Source organism: Grampus griseus, assembly GCF_964374135.1.
Source record: "Grampus griseus genome assembly, chromosome: 11".
Lineage (NCBI taxonomy): Eukaryota > Metazoa > Chordata > Mammalia > Artiodactyla > Delphinidae > Grampus > Grampus griseus.
This window is the reverse complement of record NC_139005.1, coordinates 21,473,574-21,485,818: the sequence shown is the minus strand read 5'-3', so window position 1 is coordinate 21,485,818 and position 12,245 is coordinate 21,473,574. Positions and strand designations below refer to the sequence as shown.

General features: G+C 38.3%; 1 protein-coding gene across 4 annotated transcripts in view; it reads left to right on the top strand.

Annotated features, from left to right (window-relative positions):
• ITPR2 (inositol 1,4,5-trisphosphate receptor type 2) overlaps positions 1–12,245 on the top strand; it is a gene marked incomplete at its 5' end in the record, with an annotated part of 524,405 nt that overhangs the window by 99,103 nt on the left and 413,057 nt on the right. For all 4 annotated transcript variants that reach the window (XM_082665011.1, XM_082665010.1, XM_082665012.1 and 1 more), the window contains 3 exons: positions 4,555–4,670; positions 5,456–5,542; positions 7,175–7,333. In XM_082665011.1, coding sequence (XP_082521137.1) covers positions 4,555–4,670; positions 5,456–5,542; positions 7,175–7,333 — 362 coding nt within the window. The remainder of the gene's footprint in view (positions 1–4,554; positions 4,671–5,455; positions 5,543–7,174; positions 7,334–12,245) is intronic.

Genomic DNA, 12,245 nt, shown 5'->3' with positions numbered 1-12,245 from the left:
AACTTGAACATCCTATATAATAGCCCAGAATGGAGTCCTATAGTCAGTTTCTGGGGTGCAGAAGCTGCCTTAGATACAAATATTTTAGGAAGTACTTGTATACATACAAAGCAAAACGTTTCAGAACTATTTAGTGAGGTATTGTGAGTGGAGGTTTAGACTGGGTTCTTTCCAGACGTACATGGAATCGCATGAGAAGGTTAGTTCTTTGATTTACAGGGTTATATACCATGGATTATGTGCTCCACACCATTTGAATGGCTTTCATATTTCTTCCCTCCACTAGCATTTATTCGCAGGTTAAAGATGCCAGCAGATCTTTTGGTTTAACACGAGCACTTCTGGGAGGCTTGGTTTCCTTCCACGGTTGTAAAAACCAGTTCTAATTCTGAGACATTGTTTTTAGCATATTGCCCGACTGAACATAGCCCATTTTGTCGAATTTCTAACATTTCCTAAACTTATGTAATTCTGTGAAATTGCTGGCCGTAGTTCTTAAGGTTAAGCTTTTAAAAAATTTAACTCAAATTACTTCCTTCTCTTTGTGCTTTTGGTGTTTGCTCTATGAAGCAAATCTTGCCTTTTTTATTATTCTTTGAGTCTTGAAATGCTGAAAAGATTGTTGTTACCTAGTTAATAAATGACACTGAGCAGGTTTCTAATTAGAAAACCCCCCCAAGACCTTTTTTCCTAGCAGTTTATACATCTCTAACTTTAGAGAATGAGCTGACTAAGGGATTCTAGAGAGCTAGTTCTAGAAGCAGGGTGAGGAGCTCTGGGTTCCTGCATGCCAGAGAAACACAGGCTTTTCGTCAAAGACTGCATCCATGCCGGCGCTAGTGATTGCTTCTGCATATTTTAAAAGATATTAAAAGGTAATGGAGATTTCACCCTCTGCTCCCTGCCATGCTGTTTCAGGGAATTCAAGAACTGTATAAAAAAACACATCGTGGTATCTTAAAACAAAGGGGCGAACACCTTGTCACGAATTGGGCACTTTTGGGTTATGTTTGTGTTTAATCCAAGAACTCTACTTATTGAAGCTCTTTGCTGAGAGCTCTGTAAGGGTTTAGTCACCTTTCAGTGAAACTATCGCTGAATGAATGAAGCAATATTGATAATAATACCTTACATTTAATATTTATAATAGGCCTTTCAAGTTCACAGAGTAGTTTCACAGATTCTCTTTTTTGCGCATCTCAGCAGCCCTATGAACTAGGCGTGGCAGGTATTATTAATGCATTTATTATGTAGTAAATTTAGAATCAGACAAGATACGCGACTAGTCCAAGACCAGTAGATTTTTAAAAAAGTTTTCCAAAGGAGGCAGAGAGAGAATCACACACACACACACACACACACACCCGTCACAATCACCACCACCACAAGCATTTTTACAGACATCTGCATGCCCTAGGTTCCCTCCTGTCAACAAAAATACTGTGATATTAGTTGCCACACAGAAACAGATCGGTTATTTACAAAATGAGATGCCTCCTGGGGAGTGTTGCTGAGGAGAACCACACAGCTGAGGCCCTGAAAATGGAAAGGGCTGTGGGAATCTAAGCCTTAGTGTCTCAGAGGGAGTGGGTGGAAGCCTGTTTGGCCATCCTCACTCTCTCTCTCCCTCACCCTTCCCCACCCCACACTAAGAGATAAGACCAAGCCTGTTGGTTCTGCTGCTTTGTTTTAAAATCTACAGCTACCCTAGAACTCCCATACGCCCAGATTCAGATCCTCCCTGGCTCTCATCACACTGGCAGTTGGCTTTTGTGCTGGGTTTCTTGCCTCGTGTTCACATCACCCTTCACGTGCTGTAAGAGGTGAAAACCCTGTATAAGAGTTCGCTTTTTCCCTGGGATGGAGTGCATACTTCTAACCTAGAACATGGCACTCTGCAGAGGCTGATTTCAGCCAGCCTCACCGATTTCATTTCGCAGCTGGGGCTGTCGTTTTTTGGCACGGTTGGCAGGTCCCTGGGCATTCTCCTTCTCTGCCCTTGTACCGGCCGTGGGCTCTGGTTGGGACGCCCCTCCCCTCTGAGCATTTGAACCCTCTTGCGAATGTGCTGAATTAGTATGGGTTCTTTAACACTTGACTTGTGCCTTTTTTTGGAAGACTTTTCTGGCCTCCCCTAAAGAATGTGAAAGGTCACATTCATCTCTGAACCACACAGCACCTTCTCCAGAGCCCCATTGAAAAACTTCAGCCTGTTTCACCCACTAGACTGAGAGCTTCTGAGGACAGGGTCTGAGCCTTACAGCACCCAGAGGCACAACCTAAGCATTAAACCTTAGTTGGCTGGATGCTTAACTTCGCTTCACAATCACTTTAGCTATGATGACGAGGATCACGAGACCCAGTTTCTTTCCTAGTTACCTAAGGATACCACTAGTTAGGAGTGCTACTGGTTGGTCTAGAATTTAGGACAAATATTTTCTTTGTCAAAAGACCATTTCCTGGGCTTCCCTGGTGGCGCAGTGCTTAAGAATCCGCCTGCCAGTGCAGGGGACACGGATTCCAGCCCTGGTCTGGGAAGATCCCACATGCCGCGGAGCTTCTAAGCCTGTGCACCACAACTACTGAAGCCCGCGCTCTAGAGCTGGTGAGCCACTACTGAGCCCGCGTGCCACAACTACTGAAGCCTGCGTGCCTAGAGCCTGTGCTCTGCCACAAGAGAAGCCACCGCAATGAGAAGCCCACGCACCTCAACAAAGAGTAGCCCCCGCTCGCCACAACTAGAGAAAGCCACGTGCAGCAACGAAGACCCAATGCAGCCAAAAGAAAAAAAAGAAGAAAAAAAAAAGACCATTTCCTAATGAACTTAATTAGGAATTTGAAGTAATGGAGAAGAACACATTTTTTTTTTTCTCTTTTCATAGTTAAAGGAAGTCAGAAGTAGAGACTGCAGATTATAGAGTTCAGTTCTACTTGAATATGGACTTGTGTTTTTGCTGCACTAAACAATGTAGAGTTTGGCCACTTGCCTGATATAGGACAGTCTAAGTAGCCTGCTGTATTAAATTGGGAGTACTCTTTTGGAGCTATCTGTAAACAACCTCTATATGTGTGCTTGAAAAATTGTGTATTCTCTTTGTAGATACTAATATATGGAAATATTTTCTAGGGCTAATTAAATATGTTGTCAAGAAAAACAGTTTTCAGGTCCAGTTATTTGGTTTTCACACCGTTGTTCTAAGTGATGATTCCTGTAACCTACTGTAATTCTAACAGTCTCTCAACCAACTTTCAGCAGTTAGAAGGTGTCTGTTTTCTGTTGGTTATAAAATCTTTACTCATCCGCATAAGTAACTTTTAGACCAGAAGTTAATAATGTTTTCTATAGCTTTGTATGTGTAGGTGGGAGGTAATCAATAGAACTTGTGTTTATAATTACAAGCTATAGGAGAAAAGTCATTATTTCTTCTGACTTTGAAAAATTCTTTAAAAAATTTGTGGTCATATTTCTTGGTCATGTGTGCCATTAGAACCATAAAAAAGTGAGATATGAAAAGAGGTCGTCTCATTTAATTTTATAATTAATTTTAAAGAGAATAAAAGAATGAGTGCACATATAATATAGTCAAGAATGTGGCTAAAATGTATGTTTGAGCTGACTGAATTTTATTTTTGTGAAACATGCTTGAAAAATGGGAATGATTGTAAATATTAACACATCGATCAAAACAAGGTAAATTTGTTACATAGAATTCTTACAATTTTTTGTGAGAAAAATGAAAATAATGTTTAGATCTTCTATGTCAATACTCCTTTATTATAGAGTATTCGGACTTGACCTTTATTCTAGATTGTGTGTTATCCATTCCACAAATGTACAGAATCATTAGCATATGAAGGCCTTTGTTTAGTCAAACTTTCATTTTCCTCATTAAACAGAAAAAAATTTGTTTTTTGACTTAGAGATATCACTAACTATATTATTCCACTATGATTTCCTAACTTGATATTTAGTAGTAGAGTTAGGACTATAATCTTGATTTAGTTTTCTTTGTTTTGCTTTGTTTTTCCCTTATAACATACTGCGTCTCAGATGTCTACACCATGTTCACCCCAGGTATGTGGAAGCTTGGGGAATAGATGCCTGAAATGCGACTGCTTGATTACTGTGGTTGTTTCTACTTCTTCCATCACTTTGGCTGTCAAAGATACATACCATGAATAAGTAATTAATTGTGCAAGGTCAGATAAGGCAGTGAAAGGCACTAATCTCATTCTATTGACTTTCTAAGTCCAGGCACCTTATTATAATTAAGAAGTGCTTTATAATGATTACATTGGTTTGATTTCTTTATAAATCACGCTAGCTGTGATTTCCTATAAATTAATGAAAAAGAAGGTATTTTAACAGGCTAAATGATTATTTAAAAAGGATGTTATAGGGATAATTTAACAGTTGACTGGAGTATGGGCTAGATGATGTTTAAATGTTATTTATACTCAGGGATTCCGAGATTCCAATGCTAGGCTATAAGGGAAGTCTAAGAAATGCTGGTCTCCTTAGTTACAGTGTTTTTGTTTGTTGGTTTGTCATAGACTGCCTCTTTAAGGTGTGCCCTATGAACCGATATTCTGCTCAGAAACAATATTGGAAAGCCAAGCAAGTTAAACAAGGGAACCACACAGAGGCAGCCTTGCTGAAGAAATTACAGGTAAGGGCCAGCCTTCCATCTGTCTGGTTTAGGCTAGGACAAGTACAGCAATAACAAAAGATCTATTCTGTAGCTTAATGATTTCACTCAATACACTGAGATTCAGAATAGATGTGGCAACACATTAAAAGCGGAAAGGACTTTTAAGTTACAGGGTGTGGCTACTGATTTCCTGGAATGTAGGTAGTGCATTTCTGCTGTTTATTCAGGTGTGCCACACTAATTCAGATATTCACATCACACTGAAAGCCAGTCCAGAATCTCTGCAGGAACACCAAATCCAGTTGTATTTTACTTGTCATAGTACCTAATTTTTTTGAAAGACTATTGGAAAAACATTGAAAGTCTGTTGTTTCTGATCTGGGCTCTGTGGAAATTTAATAGAACTTATTTTGTGTCATTAAAATTCCTGTTACTTTCGAATTGAAACTGAATTTTGAGGCTTTTGAAATTTACCTACTATGTTTGGTTTCTCTAGCAATATTCCTTCTGAAAATAATTTTATAAGACCAAAGTGCCTAGTACTTTTCTGAAATTTCCAACATAAAAGCATCTCAATATATTTTGGCCTACATTTCAGCATTAAAATGAGAGATTTTTATCGCACATTATCATCATGTATTTAATTATTGCCCCTCTTTCTCCCGAAGCACCAAGAGCAAAGCAACCCGCCTATTTTAGTCTTGGTTGTATTCTTTGTTCCTAAAATAAACCTTATTTCTTTGTCAATTATTGTGCTCTGTTTTCTATGCTTCCACACTAAATATTTGATAATCAATTTATAGCATGCTGCAGAACTGGAACAAAAACAAAATGAATCAGAGAATAAGAAGCTGTTGGGAGAAATTGTGAAATATAGTAATGTTATACAAGTAAGTGTCTATTTACTTTTTCTTAAAAGGGGTGAATATTTTATGGTTAATTTGCATTTGGTAGGAATGCCAACCTGCCTTAAAATTGGGGGATACAGTGGTTTGTTCTTTGGTGGGAATTATACAGTGTGATCTTTTCTGTTGATATTCAGCACACCGTTCTGTATGAATAAATCTGGTGCATACACATAAAGAAGTGAGCGTATCCAGATGTATGTACAAGTTATTAAATCAAAAGGAAGAAAATGGGGAAAGCCTGTAACAAAGGAGTCCTTTAGAATTAATGGGACTAACCTGTAACAAATGAAGCTTTACGTTTTCATTTTGTAGGGAGGAAAGTTTTCAAATTGTACTTTTAGATGGGAACTGTCCTTGAGGTATTAGCTCTTCCATTTCAATTAGTATACACGCTGATTTATCTCAGCAGCATTTCTTTCTTGTGCTTCACTTAGATCTTTTAGCTTTTTACTTGGGTAGTTGTGAATGCCCCACCTTGTTCCAAAAAGAATGTAAGGCATTTTCAAAAATACATTCCACATAAGATAAAATATTAATAGAAATAAATAAGGCAACTGGATCAAAGGGAAAATAATGATTGCATGAATAAAATGAAGTCAAGGGTGAGGCATGTTTATAAAATCCATGCTGTAAAGGCTGATAAACTTTGGCTGGAAGCCTTTTTGTTGCTTGAGTAGCTATAAGGGCAGTGTAAAATATTACAGCATTCACATAGAAGGTCCGTACGGAGAGCTAAGTCAGAAGTTTGGAAGCACAAACGTTCCCCGGAAGAAGATCAGAGAACTGTTTCTCCAATGAGCTCTCATAAAGAGGGCACTGTTTAATATAGTAAACAATGGCCTTAACAACGTCCTTACTGTAAATACTACAATGAGGTGTTTCACAGAGCTGTTTCAAAAAATAACATCCCCTGATGTTTTGTTATCGGCCAATGGCAAAGTGTCAGAGCACAGGACTGGCAAAGCGGTTCTCTGATGGTACAAGAGGAGAGCCCTGGGTCTGCGGCTCCCTGGACGTATGAGTTAATCTAATGATAGATTGTGTGATACCTGTGGCTGCATGTCCCTTGGGCTTCTGCCTTCATCTGAGGAGTGGGATTGCGTCCTCTTATGGAAGTGGCAGAGTTTATTTAGGATGGGCAGGCTGTCTCCGCACCCAGGGGGTGAGAGCTGTCTGCAGGCAGGGGTGGTTAATAATACTAAGTGGGTAGGTGCATTATTACAGGTCCTCGGTTATTCTTTAATATGTTCTGTTTTTGTGGCCAGGCAGGGATTGAGAAAGAATGTAGTTTGGGGGGACCTCCTGGTCTCCTTTGGAAAGCTTGGGTTTATCCTATTATTTATCAGTAGATGAAAATCATTCAGAAGTGTCCCCTGGTTGGTTTTCCTTATGTACTCACTTCATTATGAAAGAGAATCGGGGATGGAGGTGAGGAGGAACCCAAAGAAAGTCAGCTTAGAAAGGTGGTGACTGTGGAGTCTGGAAAGAACTTCTTTGTTTAAACTCTATCCCGAGCCGTGTTGTGTGAGCACATGATATAAGTATAAACACATATATGCAATTAGCAGAGGAGATCAAAGAATAAAGGCGGTAATCCATATCTTTCTTCTACAGCTACTGCATATAAAAAGCAACAAGTATCTGACTGTCAACAAGAGATTACCCGCTTTACTGGAGAAGAATGCCATGCGCGTGTCCTTGGACGCTGCAGGAAATGAAGGGTCTTGGTTTTATATTCATCCCTTCTGGAAGCTGAGAAGCGAGGGTGACAATGTATGTAACTATAAGATTAAGAGAAAAGCAACACATTCTTAAAGACTGTAGTTCTTCGTAGTAGAGAATCCAGAAAGTGCAAAGAAAACAGATATAGTTTTCAATCTTCAACATATTATTTTTATGTTAATTTCTTTAATAGGTTGAAAGCATTGATTTATAGTACAAATCGTGCTCAGGAATCATAAAAAGACAAAGATCAGATTAATTTAAAAACATCTTCCAGCCAGAATTTGTGTGAAAGAATTTAAGAACGTTAATCTTGGCTGAGACTTTTAAGGGAGAGAGAGGCAGAGTTTGCTTCTCGGCCTGTTCAGGAGGGAGCATGGCTGCAAGGAAAAAGAGCTGTGTTGCAGAAGATGGAGTCTATTCCTTTGAATTAATAGAGCGACACAGCAAATCATGACAATATGTCATTTACTGCGTCTGTAGCCAGTTGTTTGCAGTCTGTACATCTTAATAGATGTGTAATGAATGAGGAGCTATAGATTGGCAGTAGCTCATTGACGACAATACTTAAATACATTGTGGAATGCGAGCGTGTTGTAGCATGTGAATTTTAGTAGTTGCTAAAATATTTTCCTGCTACTTTATAGAGCAGAGAAAATAAAATTATGTGCAATGATTCAACAGGATCAATAGTTAGATATTTTTGTGTGTAATAAATGAAGTAGCAGGTGACAGTCCCTGGCACATGGAAGATGCTTAATAAATTCTGGTTGACCCCAAATACAGAATAACTTTCATAAATAGACGACTTTACAAATATTGGGTCAGGTGATCAAGAAAAATAGTTGAGATTAAAAAAATTAACATAAAAATTCAAAGCAATATAAAAGTGTAATTATTCTGACAGTTCTCTCAATCAATACTGTGATGACATTTTAAAATGTATTGGGGCTTCCGTGGTGGTGCAGTGGTTGAGAGGCCGCCTGCTGATGCAGGGGACACGGGTTTGTGCCCTGGTCCGGGAGGATCCCACATGCCGCGGAGCGGCTGGGCCCGTGAGCCATGGCCGCTGAGCCTGCGCTCCGCAACGGGAGAGACCACAACAGTGAGAGGCCCGCGTACCACCCCCCCCCAAAAAAAAATCATTAAAATGTATTGGCTGTTTCTTGTCTTAGAAATGTCTTCTGTTGTAGTGAATCTATTTTTTCCAGTGAATTTTGAAGTCCAAATTCAATTCCACAGGATGCAAGCTTCATGGTTTAATTTGGTTAATAAGTTATCTGATGATATCCTCCTTAGGTAAGGTTTGGGAGAAGCATGGCATGTAGAAATGTAATGCACTTTAAATCTTGTGTTGGATTTCTTAAAAATAAGTTCTCTCTTTTTTTTTTTCCTTTTGGCATCAAGTGATGTGTGCTGTGAGCATGACATATATTTTAATTTCAGTAGGGAGTTAATTACAATCAACTCTCAATTATTCAGGGACTGGTTATGCAGTTTATGAACAACCTGTGTGTTTGGATGCCCTGTTTTGTAATGCTCGTTCCCTTCTCCAGCGGGGCCCCCCACCTCACTCCCACTGAGTACGGTCCCTGTTGGCAGGTGGTCAGTGAATTTCAAAACAAAACGTCAAAACAAATAAGACCTGAACTCAAGCTCTAAAGGAATGTGATGAAATGATTGGATAAATTGGGACCTGAGACTAGCTGTGGATTTTATTAATTAATTCTGTCTGGTTTTTCGTTCTATCTGTTCCTTTCCCTGCTCCCAAATGCCTTTACAGGCTCAAAGAGAGTTGAATGTAATGAACTATTTCAAATAATTAGTTGTATTGGGTTGTGGGGTGGGGAACAACCTACCACCCAAACATTCCATCTTGGTTAAAATGGACAATGTAATTGTTAAGTGCGATGTAGAGATCCTCCTTATATAGATGTACTCTATAAAGCATGGCTAAAGCAACCTTACACACTGCTTTTTGCTGAAATAGCTCACTGTTTTTGCTCGCCACTGTGTAGCTTTTATGTGTGATTAAAGTTGCTGTGAAAACATAAGCATATCCACAGCCCTATATTTGCCATGTAAATAATTGTATCGTAATGGTCATTTTCTTTGCCAGGAATAAGTAGCATTTTTCTAAAATATAAGCCTACTGTATTTTATTGAAGGCAATTGGAAACACTGTTATTTCATAACAAGGGGTTTAATTACTGTTGATTTTCTTTAAAAACATATTAAACTTAGAGGAGGAAATTGCAAGGTTTAAAGGACTTTAAAATTTCTATTTCACTATTTAGCAATTAGTTAAGTTGCGATTTAGGTTATAAGTATCCACAAGATGTTCAGTGACCAAAATGAAATGTAAGAATGAGGCTGATGATAGTCTGGGGAGAAAAATGCTCGTATCCTCAGAAATCAGTTGTTTCTACTGTTTAAGGACACCTTTGTCATTTATCTTATAGAATTTCGGGGTGGATAGTTTTGGGGGAAAATAGATTCATGGATCCCTCAGCTGTATAGAAGTCCTCACTTGCTGTTGCTCAGTTAGAAAGTCACTGGGGACAGCCTTGAGCAGAGTTCATAAATATTTCATTTTCATTTATCTTCCCATGATTGAGTAGTTAATTTTTCATTTAAAACTTTGATCTAAGAAGGCCTTAGTTCTTTACATTGGTGGTAGATTTTAAAGGGGAGAAAAGGCCAGATATTCTTTCAATCAAGAAAAGAAACCAACCCTTAGGGAAAGAGGCTCCTTAAATAGCAAGTAGATTTTGCTGTTTTGCAAAACTAGACCCCTTGGAATTCTGGTGAAGGTGGACTCGATCCCTGGTGTTTTGATTTCTACTGCAGTGTTCTTTTCACCACATCAGGTGCCACTTCAAAAGAAGGGTAGCTGCCAGTGGCATTACATTGCTCTTCATTTTCGGTAAAATCCCACCGTGAATCTTACATGGTTGTTAACATAGAATCAACAGACGTGCTTTTGGAATTGCAGTTTTTTAAAATGTGCACTAGGGTGAATGTGATATGGCAGAAAATTCAAGTTCTGCTTTAAATATGTGACTTCTCAGAAGGCATCTGACCCTATCAGTGGATCAGGCTCCATGCCTGTACTCGTCTGAAAATATTACCAAGTTCCATATTTACCGAGTTATCTAAGTAGATGTGAATTCCCTGAAAATAGAGACTATTTATTACACACTTTTGTGTTATTCCTGGCACTTCTTACCGTTCTTTTTATATCTTATGATTAGCATCTTGTCCATTTCATTTGTAAGTTTTATTCAGCGTGGGTAGTCAAAGTAACTGTTGTCAAGAACAAGACCTAGGACCTGGAAATTAGTGAATTAATGCTAGATTCTCCTTATGAATACCATTCTTATGAATTCTTGGAGTTGGTGACATTTTGGCTATATGGCTAATCTCTTGAAATTATATAAGACTTTACAGGTAGTGTTTTGAGGTAAAACTAACTTTGGGATTGGCCCAAAGCATACAGACAGCTATAATAAACAGTAAGACTTAGAGCAGTGAATATAGGTGCAATCAAAAGTATTCTTTTAATTGGAAAGAAATAGTTAAAATATGTCATTATATTTAGCAACTTACTGGCTAATATTTGTATGGTACAGATAAGAATGACAGTGAACCAAATCGAATTGTTCTTTAAGAAATTGGAAGACCAGATATAGCCCTGGCAGAATGTGGTATCAAGTCCCAGTGTTTATGGTATGGAAGACTACTCAGGCTTCTACATGATTCTGAGACTTGCCTTGGTGTCATGTGCAATAACACATGTTTTTGTTTTTCGAGGGGATGTTGAAAATATGTCTATGTCATGTTGACTTTTATTTTTTGTTTATAATTTAATTGTTTAAAACAGGCAACAATTCATGGTTCAAAGATAGAAAACAATATAAAGATATATCGGGAAACGTCTCTCTCTTATCTTTTTTTTTCATGTCCTCAATTCCCAGTTCTCTCTTTTACAGTTAACCACTGGGAGAATTTCTTATGCGTACACTCCTACTCTCTTTCCCTTTTTTATACAAATATAGGCCAGTTCTGCCCCCTCATCCTCTCACTCAACACAGTTTCTTTATGATTTTTCCTTATCTGGACATATAAAGAGTTTCTGTGATGGATATTTTGAGTCACAGCATCTGCCTGATTATGGACTTGAAAGGCAGGATGGTGAATAGAGACCAGTCCTGTAAATAACAGAAGCTGTTCCTGCAAACTAAAGGATAACCTTCTGTTGCTCCATTAACGAGCTTGAGGCTTCTCTATCACATTTGAATCTTCAGATATAGTTTGTGCCAACAGTACTATAGGTGAATGTAGACTCCTGTGTGTAATTTATTAAAGGTTAATTTATATTAAAAGTGTGAAATTGTGTTCCTTAAAATCTTGGTCTAGGTTCAGATCCAGGGAGAAGAAGTCCTGTCTGTTTTTACTGTCTGAGTCCTAATTTGTTTTTCAGTTGTCTACTAATCTATTCTAATATTCAGTTGATATGAAATATGCAGAGGGAAGGTGTTGGTTTTCATTTCTGAGATGGTGGTGAGCAATTCTCTGAAGGAGAGTGTAGGTAACTACAGTAATAAGTCTTCTAGCAGAACCTAACAACACAAGTAACTTGAATAACTATAAAATAACTGTTCGTTATTATCATTAAGAAAGCACAACTTCATTTCCCCACAACTTGAGATATGAATAAAAATACTTGAAGATTAAGCAGACATTGTTAATGATAGCATAAATAAAAAATCAACTTAGACTTACTTCTTTAGAGCACTTTTCCCATAACTGATTTTAATATTTATCTAAAAATGAGCACGAACCTATTTGCAGGGCAGGAATAAAGATGCAGATGTAAAGAATGGACATGTACACACAGTGGGGGGAAGGGGAGGGTGGGGTGAATTGTGAGATTAGGTTTGACATAAACACACTACCATGT